Source organism: Danio aesculapii, chromosome 9, assembly GCF_903798145.1.
Source record: "Danio aesculapii chromosome 9, fDanAes4.1, whole genome shotgun sequence".
NCBI classification, from domain to species: Eukaryota; Metazoa; Chordata; class Actinopteri; order Cypriniformes; family Danionidae; genus Danio; species Danio aesculapii.
The window spans coordinates 3,848,229-3,872,188 of NC_079443.1; the positions used below are offsets into that span (position 1 = coordinate 3,848,229).

A 23,960-nucleotide genomic window follows, 5' to 3' on the forward strand; every position below is an offset into this window, starting at 1 on the left:
TTTAAGGTTGATTTATACTCTACAAAGAACATCAAGGTGCTCCAGGATTGTCCAGCCCAGTCACCAGACATGAACATTATTGAGCATGTAGGGTGAGATGAAGGAGCCATTGAAGATGAACCCAAAGAATCTTGATGAACTCTGGGAGTCCTGCAAGAACGCTTTCTTTGCCATTCCAGATGACTTTATTAATCAGTGATTTGAGTCATTGCAGAGATGTATGGATGCAGTCCTCCAAGCTCATGATGGAGTCAGACACAATATTCATTCTGTTTCCACTGCAGCATGACCACATATTCTATACTGGACATTATTTCTGTTCAGTGACAAGACTTTTGTCTAAGCAGAGTCAGACCTTACTGTCCTAATTAAATAATTAAAAATCAAGGCATGATCATATTTTATTGTGGTCAAATAAGCGTAATCTAGAGGCCTTTGCCTTTTATATAAGCCACTTCTGATACCAAATGATCAACTAGAAGTCAAGTTATTATTTGCCGTTCCTAAAACTTGAATAGGCGATGTCAGGTAGTGTACTGCAACTTTTATTATGTAGCTCTGCCAAGGTATATCTAATATTGATTATATGGCAGGCGTGCTTTTCATTCATTCATTCTTTAAGGTGCTTTTACTACAGGCAATATGAGTGATTTGTTGCTGATTTTCTAGATTAAAGACCTATCTGTTCAGTAAAGCATACACTTAGTGCACCACTTAGGGGGCTTCCACACAGGTTCTGCATCTTGTTGATATACACTATGAACAGCAGCTACGCTAATTATTTTCTTTATTCTCCATTTCCACCTGGGGATACTCTTCCCGAGGCCCTCAGACTATGCAGAGTCACTGACTCGATCCAAGACCAACGACGAGATGATCCCAAGGTTTCCATATCCTGGACCAGGCCGTATCCTGAGCAGCTACTGTGGTGGTCATGGAAGAGTGGAGAACATGAGACTGATTCCTGTGACGCTCCAGAGACAGACGAGTCTTCGCTGAGGCCAGCTTCCAGCCTCCGCCACTGAGACTGCAGCTCTGCACAAGACGTTTGGCCAGCGGAGAAATTAAAATGGTCGTGCCCAACTGAGTCTGGTTTCTCTCAAGGTTTTTTTTCTTCACTTCCGCCATTTAGTAAAGTTTTTTTTTCCCCTCTCCGCTGTCGCCACTGGCTAGCATGGTTCGGGATCTATAGAGCTGCGCATCGTTGGATTTGCTCTTCAGTGTTTGGACTCTCAGTAGTGAATATTAAACCACACTGAACTGAGCTAAACTGAACTGAATTGACACTACAAAACTGAACTACACTGTTCATATTTACTATGACCCTTTATGTGAAGCTGCTTTGACACAATCTACATTGTAAAAGCACTATACAAATAAAGGTGAATTGAATTTAATATGCCATATAAACAACCTGACCTAATGTGGGTGTAAAAAGGATTTTTTTGTTGCGCACAAAAACGTTTATGGAGCTTCGTATGATTACAGCTGAACCACGGAAATCACGAGAAATGTTTTGACAATATTTTTGCTTCCTTTTTTTGGACGTCTCTGGATTGCTGCTGTCTATGGAGGATGAGGGAGCTCTCTGAATTCATCTAAAATGCCTTAACTTTAGGTCTAAACGTTTTGAAGATGAACAAAGGTCTCAAGGAGATTGGAACGTCATGAGTGCGAGTAATTAATAACAGACTTGACATGTTTGAGTGAACTAACCCTTTAAATGAAATTGACAAACTTCTCAAAACAGGTCGTCTCACGCAGACTCTTCTGCTTTCCATTACATCTGCGAATCTCAAAGCTGGATTCAGCTTGTTGTGGTCATATCAGTGCCCACTTTGATCTCCTCTGGACTTGTGGTGTTATTGGACAATGTTTGCGCTATTTCTTCTCTTGGCCTCTTCCAAGCGGAGCGAGTAGCAATCCAGACAACAAGAGCTCCGAATGCAGCAATGAGCAGCCCGAGAACATTCACCAACACGGCTTCAGGCGGAGAGTCTTTATAAGCAGGACTTTTCCTGAAACACATGACAGACAACACATTTGTAGACAGGAAGCGCATTTGTGTGTGTGTTTTTAATCTGAAGCAGCACTTACAGGCTAAATATGAGTTTCTCAGTGATGCCCATGAGAGCTGTGGCGATGACACTAATGAAGATGAAGAGGCCGCTGTAGATGTGCAGAGGCATAAGAGCTGCACGCACACGCACTGGAGTGACTGGTATCAGATACACAGCGATCCCCAACACTATCTGAATCACCAGAGAGAAGAGCTACATCACAATCGGCTACATGCAATGCACATACAAATCTGAAATACCAAGCATCACACATCAATTTATGCTTGATGAACAAATCTTTTGTCAGAGATCTGAGTTTTTTGGTTTGATGTCTGTGTTTACATTAATGTCATTGCGCCTGCTGCAGCCATGGTACGGCAGCAAAGTTTAAGCAAAGAATCACCAAGAGGCGACACTCTAGTGCGATTTGGGAAATAGCCACTAGGTTGTGCAGCGGCCATTTTGGAATGAAAATTCCAATATGACAACAGCATATTATAAGTCTGTAAAATAAACTATTAAAAGTGCTGGTGATTGTGATAGTGAGTGTTGTATTGTCGTCTTTCAGGTTGTATCTCAGCTTTAATGCGCTTTTTAAAAAAAAATAAATAAAAAACAAAGCAGCAGCTTGCAATCGCGACAGCAATCAGATCCAATGGACAGCCGATCGCTTTCACTACAAAATGGCGGAATCCGGGGCTGTTGCAATGTAACGTTCTATTGAGTGTCACCTCTTGGTCATTCTAAGCTCTTTGGTTAAAGTATAGATCGCGAGTAGTTTCTAGCCTACAATAGCAACTTTTAAGTTTTGTTCGTCGGTCTTAGTGGATGATGTAACAACAGAAGAGTCAAGCTTTAAATAGGAAAATCATCAAAAGCCCTTGGGTATTTTTTCTAAGATGCTAATAGTCTAATCTGATTCAATTATCTATGCTAAGCTAAGCTAAAAGTGCTCCCACCAGAGTTGGAGATCAGCTGATTGGATTAAAAAAAAACTGTAAAACTCAAACTGTTTAACTTTAGGGAAGCTGTAAAATTAGCATATTTACAAAAAAAAAAGTTCCTTTAACGTTTCTTTTTTTATTCCCTAAAAATTGATTTGTTTTTTTTTTTGTCACAGTGCAGTGTATGCACACTCGGTACTATTCCGTATTTCAGTGTTTCAGCCAAATAGGAGTTTCTTTTGGTTTATAAAAGGTTTATCATTCAGGCCTAGATCAGTGTTTCCCAACCCTGTTCCTGGAGGCACACCAACAGTACATATTTTGGATGTCTCCCTTTTCTGACCCATTAACTTCAGGTGTTGGAGTCTCTTCTGATGTTATGATAAGTTGATTCAGGTGTGTTTGATTAGGGAGAGGTTGAAAATGTGTACTGCTGGTGTGCCTTCAGGAACAGGGTTGGGAAACACTGCCGTATTTGATGTCTTTCCTTGTCAATTAGCAACATATAGAAAACGATGTAAAGATGTGGTGTGGTGGGCTTTAGGGTTGTTGCTAAAAGGGATACAGCTGCGGCTAGAAGGAGAATTATTTATTAAATTATCCATTAATCGTATTTTATTAACATCTACCCCTAACCCAATCCTAAACCCAACCATCACAGTTATATAACAGTATTTATATCAAATACTATTCATATCATTTATTAAATTACCCATTAAAATGTATTTTATTAACATCTACCTCTATCCCAATTAAGTTGTTTGAACAAGCAGCAATTTTTAAGTGTACATTGTAAATGCAGGGTTCCACACAATTCATTCATGTTGTCTCAACACAAATAGATTAAGTTGAATTAATCATTTTTACAAATTTAAGTGGATTGAACAAAACAAGTTACCCCAAAAAACCTTAAGAATTGTATTGTTTCAACTCATTTTAAATAAGTAGCTTAAACAAGCAGCAAATGATATTTTTTGTGCGTACTTCATTCATCACTGATTTAAATAAATCTGCCATACATCCAGTTTACCTCTATAAGATGTAAAATTTCCCTTATAGCACCTGCTTTGACCCCGTAGATGTACACCAGAGCATCTGTGAATTCATACCTGAGACGGGTACAGTATTACAGCAGCCAGACCAACCCAGCTGTGAAGACTGTACATATTGGGAATGTTTTTGGCATTGTGGAAATCAAACACAGCCACCACAGAAATCACAGCCAAGATGAAGGCGAGAATATGCAGCCCTGCATGGATCAACTTCATCATCTGCTTACTGCACCTCCAGGTCCATGGCAGTCTGTACACTACAATTGCTGAGGAAGAATACAAACAGGTCCCGAGAAACCATTGATATAAGGTTAGTTTTATATTCACACATTTGAAATTTCTCCTTGATAATATAATTTGCTGTCAATTAAATAGTGCTGATGTTGTTTTGAGATCATACATACATGTGATTTCAGACCGAATATTTAAAAGTACCATGGTAAACAATATAGGGAGCGTGTCACCAGTCGTTACTGAATTAATGTGGGAATGTAAAACCAACTTTACCTCAATACCAAGAGCATTCTCTGATTTTTCACTGACATTCTGGCAAGGTTCTCTCAACGCTATTTAAATGTTCTTTCCGTAACATTAAAACAGTGTTGATCAATATTATGTGGTCATACTGACAAATTATCATAATGTGGTCATCGTATGGCTGATTTAGCTGAATGACAACTAAACATGCATTTTTTTTTTCCATCCTCACATCTCAGCAAGTATTTTTGTGTTTAAAAGAAGTCTAAACATAGATGGCTAGCCTAAAACAAAGCTACATAATTATGCTGTCAGTGGAAATTTAAGACTATAGTCATCAAATAGGCAGGAATAAATACTACAAAGTCTATCTAATCAGTGTATACCATGACAAGGCTAGTTTTTACTATGTTAGACATCTATTAGAGTATTACTGATTGTTTAAATTTAGCCTGGCTTTAGCTATGGAGCCAGATTAGTCTCAAAAATAATACATTTATAAAATAAAATGAAAACATCAACACAACTACAACACAATTCTCATTTACAAGTGAATTCAAAACATGATTCAAAAATAAGCAAATCCAATTCATCAAATCAAAATAAATTCTTAAATACAAAAATACAATTTGCAATTTCAAAACGCAATTCAAAAACATGCAATTCGTAAACTCAAAAAACGATAAAAAAAATACACAAATTCAATTCGTAATTCAAAACACGATTCGTAATTACAAAAACCTAATTTGTAAACTCAAAACACAATTCAAAAATACACAAATCCAATTTGTAAACACAAAGCACAATATAAACATACACAAATCCAATTTGTAAACGCAAAACACAATTTAAACATACACAAATGCAATTTGTAACTGCAAAACACAATTCAAACATACACAAATCCAATTAGTAAATTAAAAACACGATTCGTAAATAAATAAATCCAATTCATTTAGCGAAAATATTTATGGTTTTTACTTGTGAATTAACAAATTGTGTGTTGTTTTGTTTTAAATTTCAAATTGGATTTTGTTCATGTGAATTGTGCTGTCCATGTATGAACTTTATTTTGTAAATGTTTTATTTTTGATACTGATGTAGCTCCATATTAGCTAAGTTGCGTTTAGACCTCTATTATTAGACGTCAATCAAACACAACATTGCTTGGGATGCTCCATTCAAAGCATTCAAGCCTAACGTTTACCCAAAAATATAGCACGGAACATTTCTCTAATGATGTTCAATGTATTTAAAAAAGTTCAACGTAACCTTATGCGAGTTTTGCTTCATTTTCTATTAGTTTGTTTTTTGTTGCGAGAAAAACGCACGAGGCTGAATCCAGCTTCTTATTCGCAGCTTCTTATTGACGCTATGCGGTCCACCTTAAAAACCGCGACGCTTCTGTTTTTCAGCTTCTTATTCGCGCTCAACTTAGGGACCGTGTTTATTTGTGTTCCTTTTTGAAAAACGAAAAAGGCTAAATGAAACTGATATAAGACAGAAAACGGGCTGCAAGCATGAAATCTAAGTACATCATCGATTATTATTGACAGTGCCATCGTTTGAGTACAATATATTTCTGTTTTTTTTTTCAGAAATATTGTCCTTTATGAAGACTTCACCTGACCCACCTATGTATAGACAGTGCCTGCCTCTGCAAGGATTTTAGATACAAAATAATTCTTTTGAATTATTCAAGTTGTAAAAGTTACTGCATGTTTTATCTGCAAATACTAAAATTTGTATTAGACACCCACGCCTGTAAATACAATACTAGTTTTGTTAAACCTATTGTTTCAAAGAACAGACAATGCACTTTTTATACACATTTTTATATACCTTATACAAATGAATGTGAATTGAACTAAATGAGCTATTGCATAATTAATTACTGTACCGTGTTGTCTTTAATATTACACAACAGGCTAATAGTATATATATCATGCATCTGCATATGTATAAATATGTATAATTCTATACCATTGAAAAGACAGACCTTAAAAAAAATGTAAAAATACAGACATTTCAATAAATGCCCAGTTGGAGGTGCTATATGCCAAGTTTTTTGCATATTCATTTATTGTTTTACTTGTAACCTATATGTATTTGTGTGCCTACTACATACTTTATATGTGTGTACTATAAACTATGTGTGTGTGTGTGTGTGTGTGTGTGTATATATTTTAACATTAAAAATGTTTAACACTAAAGATAATAATATTATGTTTGTGTTATAAATTTATACAAAATAAATATGCTAATACATAATGATTTAATAATAATTGTTATTATTATTTTTATTATTAGTAGTAGTAGTACTAGTAGTAGTGAAATAAAAATATTTTACAATGAACTTATACATATTGTACTGATTACATGTAAATGCCAATTAATCTATATACCTTATGAAAATGTATAAATATGTACCTATTTATAAATATGTGTGTAAAATATGTCTCTCTCTCTCTCTCTCTCTCTCTCTCTCTCTCTCTCTCTCTCTACACACATATACATATATATATATATATATATATATATATATATATATATACACACAATAAAATACATTTTCTTGTGTCTGTGTTTATTTAAGTGTGTGTATATGTACTCATTCATTTTCTTTTCGGCTTATTCCCTTTATTAAACTTTGGTCGCCACAGCGGAATGAACCGCCAACTTCTCCAGCAGATGGTTTACGCATGGTTTACGATGCCCTTCCAACTGCAACCCATCTCTGGGAAAGATCCACAGTCATACACTATGGACAATTTAGCCTTCCCAATTTAGTTATACTGCATGTCTTTGGACTGTGGGGGAAACCGGAGGACCCAGAGGAAACGTGGGGAGAACAAGAAAACTCCACATAGAAAGGCCAACTAAATATATATATATATATATATATATATATATATATATATATATATATATATATATATATATATATATATATATATATATATATATATATATATATATATATAGACAAATTAACTATGAACCTATACAAATTGACATGAATTTATCAGTACTACTACTACTACAACTACTAATAATAATAATAGTAATAATAACAATAATAAAAAATATTATTATTTTTATTAATAAGCTTATTGTTGGTATTTTATTTAAAAAATAGATATTTTACTAAATGCTTATACATATTGTACTTGTCTATCACAGTAAAATAATACACAAATTAAACACCAGCATTTTCAGGCTACGTACCACTAGTTAATTTGTTAGTTAATAATGACACAGCAGAACAGTTGTTCCAATGCACTCTTGGCACATTTGGTGGCGCTGTATCTCAGTGGTCATTGAGAGTTAGTTGAAAATCTTATTTGGGTCTTGTAGGCAATCTTCCCATCTATCAGCAAACCCAGAAAAAAAATCAATGTACTCTACCAATTTTATGTTATTGATCTCTGAACTTGCCATAAATTGCAAAACAGCAAGGCAAAAACAGCTATGTACCGTTGCACTTTTGGCACAATTGTTGGTGCTATATCTCTGTAGTCTTTGAGGGTGTGTTGAATATCACACTTGGGTCTTGTAGACAATGTCCAATCTATCAGCAAACCCAGATTGTGAGGCAAAAACTGCTATGCACCATTGCACTCTGAGCACAATCGGTGGCGCTATATCTCAGCAGTCTCTGAGGGTGCGTTGAATATCTCACTGGGGTCTTGTAGACAATGTTCCAATCTATCAGCAAACCCAGATTCATACCACATTACTGTACCAATTTTAAGTTATTGACCTCTGAACTTGCCAAAAATCGCAATACAGCGAGGCAAAAACAGTTGTATCATTGCACTCTGGGCACAATTGGTGGCGCTATATCTCAGCAGTCTCTGAGGGTGCGTTGAATATCTCACTGGGGTCTTATAAAAAATGTTCCCATCTATCAGCAAGCCCAGATTTATACCATATTACTGTACCATTTTCTGACTATTGACCTCTAAACTTGCCAAAAATCGCAATACAGCAAGGCAAAAACAGTTGTACCATTGCACTCTGGGCACAATTGGTGGCGCTATTTCTCAGTAGTCTTTGAGGGTGCGTTGAATATCTCACTAGGGTCTTGTAGACAATGTTCCAATCTATCAGCAAACCCAGAATAATATCAATGTACTCTACCAATTTTAGGTTATGGATCTCTGAACTTGCCATAAATTGCAATACAGCATGGCAAAAACAGTTATGTACCATTGCACTCTGGGCACAATTGGTGGCGCTATATCTCAGCAGTCTCTGAGGGTGCGTTGAATATCTCACTGGGGTCTTATAAACAATGTTCCCATCTATCAGCAAACCCAGATCCATACCACATTACTGTACCAATTTTAAGTTATTAACCTCTGAACTTGCCAAAAATCGCAATACAGCGAGGCAAAAACAGTTGTATCATTGCACTCTGGGCACAATTGGTGGCGCTATATCTCAGCAGTCTCTGAGGGTGCGTTGAATATCTCACTTGGGTCTTATAAAAAATGTTCCCATCTATCAGCAAACCCAGATTTATACCATATAACTGTACCATTTTCTGACTATTGACCTCTAAACTTGCCAAAAATCGCAATACAGCAAGGCAAAAACAGTTATGTACCATTGCACTCTGGGCACAATTGGTGGCGCTATTTCTCAGTAGTCTTTGAGGGTGCGTTGAATATCTCACTAGGGTCTTGTAGACAATGTTCCAATCTATCAGCAAACCCAGAATAATATCAATGTACTCTACCAATTTTAGGTTATGGATCTCTGAACTTGCCATAAATTGCAATACAGCATGGCAAAAACAGTTATGTACCATTGCACTCTGGGCACAATTGGTGGCGCTATATCTCAGCAGTCTCTGAGGGTGCGTTGAATATCTCACTGGGGTCTTATAAACAATGTTCCCATCTATCAGCAAACCCAGATCCATACCACATTACTGTACCAATTTTAAGTTATTAACCTCTGAACTTGCCAAAAATCGCAATACAGCGAGGCAAAAACAGTTATGTACCATTGCACTCTGGGCACAATTGGTGGCGCTATATCTCAGCAGTCTCTGAGGGTGCGTTGAATATATCACTTGGGTCTTATAAACAATGTTCCCATCTATCAGCAAACCCAGATTCATACCACATTACTGTACCAATTTTAAGTTATTGACCTCTAAACTTGCCAAAAATCGCAATACAGCAAGGCAAAAACTACTATGCACCATTGCACTCTGGGCACAATTGGTGGCGCTATTTCTTAGTAGTCTTTGAGGGTGCGTTGAATATCTCACTGGGGTCTTATAAACAATGTTCCCATCTATCAGCAAACCCAGATTCATACTACATTACTGTACCAATTTTAAGTTATTGACCTCTGAATATGCAAAAAATCGCAATACAGCGAGGCAAAAACAGTTATGTACCATTGCACTCTGGGCACAATTGGTGGCGCTATATCTCAGCAGTCTCTGAGGGTGCGTTGAATATCTCACTGGGGTCTTATAAACAATGTTCCCATCTATCAGCAAACCTAGATTCATACTACATTACTGTACCAATTTTAAGTTATTGACCTCTGAACTTGCCATAAATTGCAATACAGCATGGCAAAAACAGTTATGTACCATTGCACTCTGGGCACAATTGGTGGCGCTATATCTCAGCAGTCTCTGAGGGTGCGTTGAATATCTCACTGGGGTCTTATAAACAATGTTCCCATCTATCAGCAAACCCAGATCCATACCACATTACTGTACCAATTTTAAGTTATTAACCTCTGAACTTGCCAAAAATCGCAATACAGCGAGGCAAAAACAGTTGTATCATTGCACTCTGGGCACAATTGGTGGCGCTATATCTCAGCAGTCTCTGAGGGTGCGTTGAATATCTCACTTGGGTCTTATAAAAAATGTTCCCATCTATCAGCAAACCCAGATTTATACCATATTACTGTACCATTTTCTGACTATTGACCTCTAAACTTGCCAAAAATCGCAATACAGCAAGGCAAAAACAGTTATGTACCATTGCACTCTGGGCACAATTGGTGGCGCTATTTCTCAGTAGTCTTTGAGGGTGCGTTGAATATCTCACTAGGGTCTTGTAGACAATGTTCCAATCTATCAGCAAACCCAGAATAATATCAATGTACTCTACCAATTTTAGGTTATGGATCTCTGAACTTGCCATAAATTGCAATACAGCATGGCAAAAACAGTTATGTACCATTGCACTCTGGGCACAATTGGTGGCGCTATATCTCAGCAGTCTCTGAGGGTGCGTTGAATATATCACTTGGGTCTTATAAACAATGTTCCCATCTATCAGCAAACCCAGATTCATACCACATTACTGTACCAATTTTAAGTTATTGACCTCTAAACTTGCCAAAAATCGCAATACAGCAAGGCAAAAACTACTATGCACCATTGCACTCTGGGCACAATTGGTGGCGCTATTTCTTAGTAGTCTTTGAGGGTGCGTTGAATATCTCACTGGGGTCTTATAAACAATGTTCCCATCTATCAGCAAACCCAGATTCATACTACATTACTGTACCAATTTTAAGTTATTGACCTCTGAATATGCAAAAAAATCGCAATACAGCGAGGCAAAAACAGTTATGTACCATTGCACTCTGGGCACAATTGGTGGCGCTATATCTCAGCAGTCTCTGAGGGTGCGTTGAATATCTCACTGGGGTCTTGTAGACAATGTTCCCATCTATCAGCAAACCCAGATTCATACCATATTACTGTACCAATTTTAAGTTATTGACCTCTGAATATGCAAAAAATCGCAATACAGCTATGTATTGTTGCACTCTTGGCACAATTGGTGGCGCTATATGTCAGTAGTCTTTTAGGGTGCGTTGAATATCTCACTGGGGTCTTGTAAACAATGTTCCAATCTATCAGCAAACCCAAATTCATACCACAATACTGTACCATTTTCTGGTTATTGACCTCTAAACTTGCCATAAATCGCAATACAGCAAGGCAAAAACTGCTATGTACCATTGCCCTCTTGGCACAACTGGTGGCTCTATATCTCAACAGTCTCTGAGGGTGCGTTGAATATCTCACTGGGGTCTTATAAACAATGTTCCCATCTATCAGCAAACCCAGATTTATACCACATTACTGTACCAATTTTAAGTTATTGACCTCTGAACTTGCCAAAAATCGCAATACAGCGAGGCAAAAACAGTTGTACCATTGCACTTTTTGCACAATTGGTGGCGCTATATCTCAGCAGTCTCTGAGGGTGCGTTGAATATATCACTTGGGTCTTATAAACAATGTTCCCATCTATCAGCAAACCCAGATTCATACCACATTACTGTACCAATTTTAAGTTATTGACCTCTAAACTTGCCAAAAATCGCAATACAGCAAGGCAAAAACTGCTATGCACCATTGCACTCTGGGCACAATTGGTGGCGCTATTTCTTAGTAGTCTTTGAGGGTGCGTTGAATATCTCACTGGGGTCTTGTAGACAATGTTCCAATCTATCAGCAAACCCAGATTCATACCACATTACTGTACCAATTTTAAGTTATTGACCTCTGAACTTGCCAAAAATCGCAATACAGCAAGGCAAAAACTGCTATGCACCATTGCACTCTGGGCACAATTGGTGGCGCTATATCTCAGCAGTCTCTGAGGGTGCGTTGAATATCTCACTGGGGTCTTGTAGACAATGTTCCCATCTATCAGCAAACCCAGATTTATACCATATTACTGTACCAATTTTAAGTTATTGACCTCTGAATATGCAAAAAATCGCAATACAGCTATGTATTGTTGCACTCTTGGCACAATTGGTGGCGCTATATATCAGTAGTCTTTTAGGGTGCGTTGAATATCTCACTGGGGTCTTGTAAACAATGTTCCAATCTATCAGCAAACCCAAATTTATACCACAATACTGTACCATTTTCTGGTTATTGACCTCTAAACTTGCCATAAATCGCAATACAGCAAGGCAAAAACTGCAATGTACCATTGCCCTCTGGGCACAATTGGTGGCGCTATATCTCAACAGTCTCTGAGGGTGCGTTGAATATCTCACTGGGGTCTTATAAACAATGTTCCCATCTATCAGCAAACCCAGATTCATACTACATTACTGTACCAATTTTAAGTTATTGACCTCTGAATATGCAAAAAATCGCAATACAGCGAGGCAAAAACAGTTATGTACCATTGCACTCTGGGCACAATTGGTGGCGCTATATCTCAGCAGTCTCTGAGGGTGCGTTGAATATCTCACTGGGGTCTTATAAACAATGTTCCCATCTATCAGCAAACCCAGATTTATACCACATTACTGTACCAATTTTAAGTTATTGACCTCTGAATATGCCAAAAATCGCAATACAGCAAGGCAAAAACTGCCATGTACCATTGCACTCTTTGCACAATTGGTGGCGCTATATCTCAGCAGTCTCTGAGGGTGCGTTGAATATCTCACTGGGGTCTTATAAACAATGTTCCCATCTATCAGCAAACCCAGATTTATACCATATTACTGTACCAATTTTAAGTTATTGACCTCTGAATATGCCAAAAATCGCAATACAGCAAGGCAAAAACTGCTATGCACCATTGCACTCTTTGCACAATTGGTGGCGCTATTTCTCAGTAGTCTTTGAGGGTGCGTTGAATATCTCACTGGGGTCTTGTAGACAATGTTCCAATCTATCAGCAAACCCAGATTCATACCACATCACTGTACCAATTTTAAGTTATTCACCTCTGAATATGCAAAAAATCGCAATACAGCGAGGCAAAAAAAGTTATGTACCGTTGCACTCTGGGCACAATTGGTGGCGCTATATCTCAGCAGTCTCAGAGGGTGCGTTGAATATCTAACTGGGGTCTTATAAACAATGTTCCCATCTATCAGCAAACCCAGATTCATACCACATTACTGTACCAATTTTAAGTTATTGACCTCTGAACTTGCCAAAAATCGCAATACAGCGAGGCAAAAACAGTCATGTACCATTGCACTCTGGGCACAATTGGTGGCGCTATATCTCAGTAGTCTTTGAGGGTGCGTTGAATATCTCACTGGGGTCTTATAAACAATGTTCCTATCTATCAGCAAACCCAGATTTATACCACATTACTGTACCAATTTTAAGTTATTGACCTCTGAATATGCAAAAAAATCGCAATACAGCAAGGCAAAAACAGCTGTACCATCGCACTCTTGGCACTATTGGTGGTGCTGTATCTCATCTGTCTGAGAGGTTGCGTTGAATATCTCACATGGGGATCTGTAGGAAATGTTCCCTTCAATCTGCAAACCCAGATTCATACCAGTTTATTCCACCAGTTTCAGGTTATTGACCTCTAAACTTGCCATAAATCACAATACAGCAATGCCAGTACAGCCATATCATTGCAACTGTGTCTTGTGGACTATTACCCCACCTATTAGCAAACCAGGTTTATACCAACTCACTCTACCAATTTGAGGTTATTACAGTACACTCAAACCAATACACAAATTCACACCTGTTTACTAAACCATTTTCAGTTTATTGACCCCTATTTGTCAAAAATCACAAGTTCTGTTACTGTCCAATGTACTGAAAGTGGTAAATCAAGATTAAATCCCACCTAAAAGACTGAACATTTAATTGTGTCTAACTGTGCAAATGTATTAATTCAGACCATTTTTATTGCTTAATCTTTTGTTATGAGAACATATGTGCTTTTTCTGTGCTTTTTCGCAGATGTCAATAAAACATGTAACTACGGTTCTGAAAAGTGTCAAATCTATTGGATCAGATGGGATTGGTTTCAACCGTTATATTTTGGTAAATTTGTTTTCAGTTTTGACATTTTTTTTTCCAAATGAAATAATCATTAAATAATTCACGCCTTAACATTATTTAGACTTAGAACTTAGACTTAAAACTCTATTTTGCTCTGACGTTGTTTTTAAAATATGTCCTGAATTTTTTACAGTATATCTGATATTGCTTTTTCTTCTGGAGAAAGTCTTGTTTTTTATTTCGACAAGAATAAAAGCCGTTTTTTTGTGTGTGTGTGTGTAAAAACATTTCACGTTCAATAATTGTAGCCCCTTTAAGCTTAGCCTAGACTTCCTTCATTACCATAACCTGCCTAGTTAGCCCAATTAACCTATAGTGAAGCCTTTAATTGTCACTTTAAGCTGTATCGAAGTGTCTTGAAGAACATCTAGTAAAATACTGTTTACTATCATCTTGTCATAGATAAAATAAATCAGTAATTAGGGATGAGTTATCAAAACTACTATGATTAGAAATGTGTTAAAAAATCTTCTCTTTGTTCGAGAGTAATTGGTAGGAAAAATAACGGGGGCTAATAATTCATGGGGGGGGGGGGTTCAAATTATTCTGACTTCAACTTTAAATATGTATATATTTTTTTAAACCGCAAATTCACATTTGCTAAAACGCGAAGCACGCAAGGCATGCATGCAAAAAGAAAACGACTTTTAACTTAAGCAATTGTTAATATTGTTAGGGCAGCGCGGTGGTAGTGCTGTCGGCTCACAGCAAGAAGGTCGCTGATTTGAGCCTCGGCTGGGTCAGCTGGCCTTTCTGTGAGGAGATTGCATGTTCTCCCTGAATTCGTGTGGATTTCCTCCAGGTGCTCTGGTTGCCCCCACAATCCAAATATATGCGGTACAGGTGAATTGGGTAAGCTAAATTATCAGTGACTGTGAATGAGTGTTTATGAATTTTTCCCAGAGATGGGTTGCAGCTGAAAGGGCCTCCATTGCGTAAAACATATGCAAATGAAATGAATGAATGATTGAATGGATGAATAAATGAATGAATGAATAGCGTGCCCATCTTCAAGCATTTTCTGCTGAGTTCTCAAAGTAAAATGAGATTAGATACGCTATTTCAGTGCTGAAAATATAAAGTTTGGAAGGCCTGTCTAGCTTATTGTAGTCAAAAGACTTGATTAAAGCAATTAAAGTGAAATTGCACTTGGACTATGGATGACTTTGTCATTAACAGCAAAAACTCTTTTGTTTTTGGTCATACAGTTGACAATAAAACATTAGCCTTGTAAATATTTTTTCGTTTATTTAGGCAAACAATTAGTGTTTTGCCCTTTTGATTTTGCAATTCATTTAACCTTAAATGTTATTTGTTCTTCTTCATTTTGTAGATAACTGACCAACAATAATGAATTAAAATTAAGATAGAATTGATTACACCAAAAAATTTTTTTGTAACAAGACAACTTTTTTTTTTTAGAAAAGTATGAAATTATTAACAATAATTAATAAGCACCTATGACAAAATTGAAAAACAAGTGAAACAAGTAATTGGATATTTAAACAAAAAGATAATAAAATGCAACAGTTTACCTTGCAAGAAAGCAAATGGGTGTTTTGATGCAACAGTCCCAGTCTTTTTTTTAAATATGGTTTTGTTAACACTGTAACCTCCAGAAATCTACTAAAATTAAGGACATATTCTGGGAATATATCTAGTTAATCAACCTAAAGTTTATTTATTTTTTTTTCGAGATGTTTTTATATTTTATCATTACTTGGCACTATTATTTATCTGAAACCAGCATAGCGGTGGCACAGTAGGTAGTGCTGTCGCCTCACATCAAAAGGGTTGCTGATTCGAGCCACGGCTAGGTCAGTTGGCATTTCTGTGCGGAGTTTGCATGTTCTCTCCGCATTCGCGTGAGTTTCCTCCGGGTGCTGTGGTTTCCCCCCACAGTCCAAAGACATGCGGTACAGGTGAATTGGGTAGGCTAAATTGTCCCTGTGTATGAGTGTGAATAAGTGCAGCTAGAAGGACATCCACTGCGTAAAATATGTGCTGGATAAGTTGGCGGTTCATTCCACTGTGGTAACCCCTTATTAATATATGGACTAAGCGGAAAAGAAAATGAATGAATGAATGAATGAATGAATGAATGAAACTACTTTGTGGGGGTTAGCTTGTCCAACCTGATAAAGAGAAATTGTCAGTGTTTTTTTTTTATGATGAATGTTTAACAATCAAAACCATACAAAAATCTTGCAATTATGACATTCACATATAGAAAAACATAGGAAAAGAATAATAATAAAAAACAAGAAGAGTAGGTTACATTAATATTTGCAATAGAAAAGTTTTTTTATATCTATATATATAGTTTTGGTTGCTTTTCTACTTAAACGTCTTTTAAGTGTTTCAAAATAAATCTTTAATTCGGCCTTGAAATTGGTTCATTGGACGTATAATCTGTCCATTAATATTAGTGTATGTAATTACCTAATTAAATTAAAAGGTCTTACATAAAATTGTGACTATCTTTCTTGCATATTTACAGAATATTTTATATATTTTCATATAATATATTTTCATTATTTAACAGATGTAATACCTCTATTAATTGCATTCTTTCTATTTCATAAACTTTGCAATAAATTGATTCGTGACAAATTGTATTTGTGAATTTTGTATGTTTGTGCAAGTGTTATGAGTGTTCAAACCCAATGAGTTTATTGATGTAAGAAAGTTACAGGGGCACTAGACCTGATGACTGAGTTTGGTCGCACTTATTCTTTTCATTATGCTATTTATTCAATTATTTATTATTACTTTGCATTACTGTCTAAGTTACCGACTTAATATACTTTTTATAGCAATGATAATATGCACAGTTTCACTACTGTTTTTTTAAATGAAGGTATGCAAGGATATAAACACAGACGGATCATGGCTTCGGCACAAAAAAGTGGTATAAAGTATTTTATTCTTTTATTTAGTCCTTATTAAATTCCGTTTTTATTTCAAATAATATAAATGTTTAAAGTTTTTTGGAAAAGACATCTAAGAATGTCCACACATGCAAACCCACGCAAAGAACCATCAACCTATCCAGCATATGTTTTAAGCTGCGGATGCCCTTCAGCTGCAACCCATCACATTACTGGGGAACACAGTCTTGCATTCACACATATACACTATGGCCAATTTTGTTTATTCAGTTCACTTATATATGTATTTGAAACTGGAGCACCTGGAGGAAACCGATGACAACACAAGGAGAACATGCAAACTCCACACAGAAATGCCGACTGGCCCAGCTGGGGCTCGAACTCTTGTGCTGATTCAAATTTTATGCATTTGCAATTTTTACCTGTACACCAACTGTAAAAATAAATGATCAAGTAGTCTTGACAGCATATGTTATTAGTTTATTGTGACTTAAAAACTAAGTTAATCATTCATTCATTCATTCATACATTTTCTTTCAATCCCTTTATTAACCTGGAGTCGCCACAGCGGAATGAACCGCCAACTTATCCAGTGTATGTTTTAGGCAGCGGATGCCCTTCCAGTCGCAACCCATCCCTGGGAAACAACCATACACTTTCATTCACACACATACATACGAACAATTTCAGCTTACCAATCTGTTGATTTTAATGCTTAATGTAATTTTTGCACATTTGCCTTAAGTGCTTTAAGCATTATTAATGTTTAAAAAAATTGAATATTTTGTAATTGTGTCAGGTGTAATGTCAGTAGTACTAAGAACAATTGGCTTTCCTAACAATATGCAGGTCAGACACTTAAATTAGTTTTTTACATGTATGTTCATGTGATTTGTCATTTTAAATGTTTTTTTTTTTTAATAAGATAATTTAAATGATTGAAAAGTAATGTTTTTACAATTTTAAAAAAATGTTTTAAGCATCTCCAATGTAATAAATAAAGAGTGTTTATTTTGTTAATATTTTGTAATTGGGTCTTTTTATGTCAATAGTACTAATATATATATATATATATATATATATATATATATATATATATATATATATATATATATATATATATATATATATATATATATATATATATAATATCAATAAAATATTTAGGATAAAATTAAAAGGTTTACAGTAGTTAACTGTTTACTTTTTTTACAGTAATTAACCGTTTTCAGACACTACGGTAACATGCTGTAAACTGATTTACGGTTGTAAACTGTAAAGCTCAAATACAGCAACAGCTTTTTACATCAGGCCTTTACACACAAATTAAGCAGTTAAAAAGTTTACAAACATTTAATGTTCCTTTGAAATGACCTTTGGTGCAATAAATAATCATAAATAATTAAAAATGTTAAAATATTATTTAAATGTATTTTATAACTATGAAATTTAATTACTAAATAATAAAGCCTTAACTTGCCAAGAAATGCTCCACTTTACCACGGTAAAATAATGCCCCCACTTATGCAATATTAGAACCTGGTCTATATAACCATGGAAAATATGTACACACAATAACATCAAAGTTGCATATTTGTAAAATAAAGAAAATAAACAAGATGTGCTTTCTCTCATGCAGCCTCCGTAAAAAAAGCACGTCAGCAAAGAACTGGCTACTTGACGAAAAGAAATGCATGCAGTGTCGGAAATGTTGGTCGGGCTTCTCACTTTTTTAGATAAAAAAAAAGATCTCAGAATAACCTACTGGCCTAGGCTATTTTAATATCTAAAACAATAAAGCATCAAAAACAAAACTTATATTAGCACATACAAATTAAAATATTTTAGAATATCATACATGTGGGGTGGCTGGTGATGGCATTATCTTTAATTTAATATTTAATATTTTAATAATAGAAGCAGCATTAAAAAAACTTTCCTAGGTACAATCCAGCACAAAGGAAACAAGACTATTTTGGTAAATAGGGAGCAACTGGGGTCAAGAGACCTCTAAACGATCTAATATTTTTTTAGGCCTACAAATAATATGTTTTGGCAGCACAAACGAGCAAAAACTGTGAGGAAAAGAAAATAACAAATTCGTAAACGAATATAAATATCTGATGTTCATTTCCACCGAACAAACCAGCACAAATATTTTGGTTATATCTAAACAACTAAAACCGATAAAGTGTTTATTTAACTGCACGATCCAGCACAAATCGAGTAAACAGAAACGAATGTCATCAGTTTGGTTTGATTTAGAGAAAATAATGGGATTGAGAGTGACGTCGCGGATCCCGAAGTGTTTTTATTAAGCAATATGTAAACAATAAAAATGAATGAAGTGTTTATTTTAAGGGCACAAATCAAGCACAAAGGAATGACACCAGTGTGGCATGATTTAGGGAAAATAATGGGATGGAGTAACGTTGCGGCTCCCGAAGTGTTTTGATTAGGCAATATCTAAATAATGAAAATAGATCGAGTAAATTGGTATGAATCTGGGTTTGCTGAAAGATTGAAATGTTGTCTACAAGACCCTAGTGAGCTATTCAGCGCCCTCTTAAGGACTGCTGAGATATAGCGCCACCAATTGGGCCAAGAGTGCAATGGTACATACAGTAGCTGTTTTTGTATTGCTTTATTGCGATTTATGACAAGTTCAGAGGTCAATAAACTGAAAATGGTGCAGTAATTTCGTATAAATCTGGGTTTGGTAATAGATGGGAACATTGTCTACAAGACCCCAGTGAGATAATCAGCGCACCCTCAAAAACTGTTGAGATATCGTGCCACCATATGTGCCAAGAGTGCAATGGTACATAGTTGTATTATGATTTATTGAGTTTAGAGGTCAATAACCAAAACATGGTACACTAATGTGGAATGAATCTAGGTTTGCTGATAGATTGGAACACTGTCTGCAAAACCCCAGTGAGAAATTCATTGCACCCTCAGAGACTGCTGAGATATAGTGCCACCAAATGTGCAAAGAGTGCAATGGTACAGCTCTTTTTGCCTTGCTGTATTGCAATTTATGGCAAGTTTAGAGGTCAATAACCAGAAAATGGTACAGTAATGTAATATGAATCTGTGTGTGCTAATAGATGGGAACATGGTCTACAAGACCCAAATGAGATGTTCAACACACCCTCAGAGACTGCTGAGATATAGCGCCACCAATTGTGACAAGAGTGCAATAGTATAACTGTTTTTGCCCTGCTGTGTTGCGATATATGGCAAGTTTAGAGGTCAATAATCAGAAAATGGTACAGTAATGTAGTATGAATCTGGGTTTGCTGATAGATGAGAACATTGTCTACAAGACCCCAGTGAGATATTCAACGCACCCTCAGAGACTGCTGAGATATAGCGCCACCAATTGTGCCCAGAGTGCAATGGTACATAGCTTTATTGCGATTTTTGGCAAGTTCAGAGGTCAAGAACCTGAAATTGGTAAAGTAATGTGGTATGAATCTGGGTTTGCTGATAGATTGGACCATTGTCTACAAGACCCCAATGAGATATTCAATGCACACTTAGAGACTGCTGAGATATAGCGCCACCAGTTGTGCCAAGAGGGCAATGGTACATTGCAGTTTTTGCCTTGCTGTATTGCGATTTATGGCAAGTTTAGAGGTCAATAACCAGAAAATGGTACAGTATTGTGGTATGAATTTGGGTTTGCTGATAGATTGGAACATTGTTTACAAGACCCCAGTGAGATATTCAACGCACCCTAAAAGACTACTGACATATAGCGCCACCAATTGTGCCAAGAGTGCAACGGTACATAGCTGTATTGCGATTTTTTGCATATTCAGAGGTCAATAACTTAAAATTGGTACAGTAATATGGTATAAATCTGGGTTTGCTGATAGATGGGAACATTGTCTACAAGACCCCAGTGAGATATTCAACGCACCCTCAAAGACTACTGAGAAATAGCGCCACCAATTGTGCCCAGAGTGCAATGGTACATAACTGTTTTTGCCTCGCTGTATTGCGATTTTTGGCAAGTTCAGAGGTCAATAACTTAAAATTGGTACAGTAATGTGGTATAAATCTGGGTTTGCTGATAGATGGGAACATTGTTTATAAGACCCCAGTGAGATATTCAACGCACCCTCAGAGACTGCTGAGATATAGCGCCACCAATTGTGCCCAGAGTGCAATGGTACATAACTGTTTTTGCCTCGCTGTATTGCGATTTTTGGCAAGTTCAGAGGTCAATAACTTAAAATTGGTACAGTAATGTGGTATGAATCTGGGTTTGCTGATAGATGGGAACATTGTTTATAAGACCCCAGTGAGATATTCAACGCACCCTCAGAGACTGCTGAGATATAGCGCCACCAATTGTGCCCAGAGTGCAATGGTGCATAGCAGTTTTTGCCTTGCTGTATTGCGATTTTTGGCAAGTTTAGAGGTCAATAACTTAAAATTGGTACAGTAATGTGGTATAAATCTGGGTTTGCTGATAGATGGGAACATTGTTTATAAGACCCCAGTGAGATATTCAACGCACCCTCAGAGACTGCTGAGATATAGAGCCACCAATTGTGCCCAGAGTGCAATGGTACATAGCAGTTTTTGCCTTGCTGTATTGCGATTTTTGGCAAGTTTAGCGGTCAATAGTCAGAAAATGGTACAGTAATATGGTATAAATCTGGGTCTGCTGATAGATGGGAACATTGTTTATAAGACCCTAGTGAGATATTCAACGCACCCTCAAAGACTACTGAGAAATAGCGCCACCAATTGTGCAAAGAGTGCAATGGTGCATAGCAGTTTTTGCCTTGCTGTATTGCGATTTTTGGCAAGTTTAGAGGTCAATAGTCAGAAAATGGTACAGTAATATGGTATAAATCTGGGTTTGCTGATAGATTGGAACATTGTCTACAAGACCCCAGTGAGATATTCAACGCACCCTCAAAGACTACTGAGAAATAGCGCCACCAATTGTGCAAAGAGTGCAATGGTGCATAGCAGTTTTTGCCTTGCTGTATTGCGATTTTTGGCAAGTTTAGAGGTCAATAGTCAGAAAATGGTACAGTAATATGGTATAAATCTGGGTTTGCTGATAGATTGGAACATTGTCTACAAGACCCCAGTGAGATATTCAATGCACCCTCAAAGACTACTAAGAAATAGCGCCACCAATTGTGCAAAGAGTGCAATGGTGCATAGCAGTTTTTGCCTTGCTGTATTGCGATTTTTGGCAAGTTTAGAGGTCAATAACTTAAAATTGGTACAGTAATGTGGTATGAATCTGGGTTTACTGATAGATGGGAACATTGTTTATAAGACCCCAGTGAGATATTCAACGCACCCTCAGAGACTGCTGAGATATAGCGCCACCAGTTGTACCAAGAGGGCAATGGTACATTGCAGTTTTTGCCTTGCTGTATTGCGATTTATGGCAAGTTTAGAGGTCAATAACCAGAAAATGGTACAGTATTGTGGTATGAATTTGGGTTTGCTGATAGATTGGAACATTGTTTACAAGACCCCAGTGAGATATTCAATGCACCCTAAAAGACTACTGACATATAGCGCCACCAATTGTGCCAAGAGTGCAACGGTACATAGCTGTATTGCGATTTTTTGCATATTCAGAGGTCAATAACTTAAAATTGGTACAGTAATATGGTATAAATCTGGGTTTGCTGATAGATGGGAACATTGTCTACAAGACCCCAGTGAGATATTCAACGCACCCTCAAAGACTACTGAGAAATAGCGCCACCAATTGTGCCCAGAGTGCAATGGTACATAACTGTTTTTGCCTCGCTGTATTGCGATTTTTTGCATATTCAGAGGTCAATAACTTAAAATTGGTACAGTAATATGGTATAAATCTGGGTTTGCTGATAGATGGGAACATTGTCTACAAGACCCCAGTGAGATATTCAACGCACCCTCAAAGACTACTGAGAAATAGCGCCACCAATTGTGCCCAGAGTGCAATGGTACATAACTGTTTTTGCCTCGCTGTATTGCGATTTTTTGCATATTCAGAGGTCAATAACTTAAAATTGGTACAGTAATATGGTATGAATCTGGGTTTGCTGATAGATGGGAACATTGTCTACAAGACCCCAGTGAGATATTCAACGCACCCTCAGAGACTGCTGAGATATAGCGCCACCAATTGTGCCCAGAGTGCAATGGTACATAACTGTTTTTGCCTCACTGTATTGCGATTTTTGGCAAGTTTAGAGGTCAATAGTCAGAAAATGGTACAGTAATATGGTATAAATCTGGGCTTGCTGATAGATGGGAACATTGTCTACAAGACCCCAGTGAGATATTCAACGCACCCTCAGAGACTGCTGAGATATAGCGCCACCAATTGTGCCCAGAGTGCAATGGTACATAACTGTTTTTGCCTCACTGTATTGCGATTTTTGGCAAGTTTAGAGGTCAATAGTCAGAAAATGGTACAGTATTATGGTATAAATCTGGGTCTGCTGATAGATGGGAACATTGTTTATAAGACCCCAGTGAGATATTCAAGGCACCCTCAAAGACTACTGAGAAATAGCGCCACCAATTGTGCAAAGAGTGCAATGGTGCATAGCAGTTTTTGCCTTGCTGTATTGCGATTTTTGGCAAGTTTAGAGGTCAATAGTCAGAAAATGGTACAGTAATATGGTATAAATCTGGGTTTGCTGATAGATTGGAAC

At 36.8% G+C, this 23,960-nt stretch overlaps 1 protein-coding gene across 1 annotated transcript in view; it reads right to left on the bottom strand.

Moving 5' to 3' along the window:
* Nucleotides 1-1,701: 1,701 nt before the first annotated feature.
* LOC130234658 (plasma membrane ascorbate-dependent reductase CYBRD1) overlaps nucleotides 1,702-23,960 on the bottom strand; it is a 23,396-nt gene continuing 1,137 nt past the window's right edge. Inside the window, exons 2-4 of the mRNA XM_056464899.1 lie at nucleotides 4,114-4,322; nucleotides 2,098-2,252; nucleotides 1,702-2,018 (exon numbers count right to left, since the gene is read on the bottom strand). Coding sequence (XP_056320874.1) covers nucleotides 1,808-2,018; nucleotides 2,098-2,252; nucleotides 4,114-4,322 — 575 coding nt within the window. The 3' untranslated portion in view covers nucleotides 1,702-1,807. The remainder of the gene's footprint in view (nucleotides 2,019-2,097; nucleotides 2,253-4,113; nucleotides 4,323-23,960) is intronic.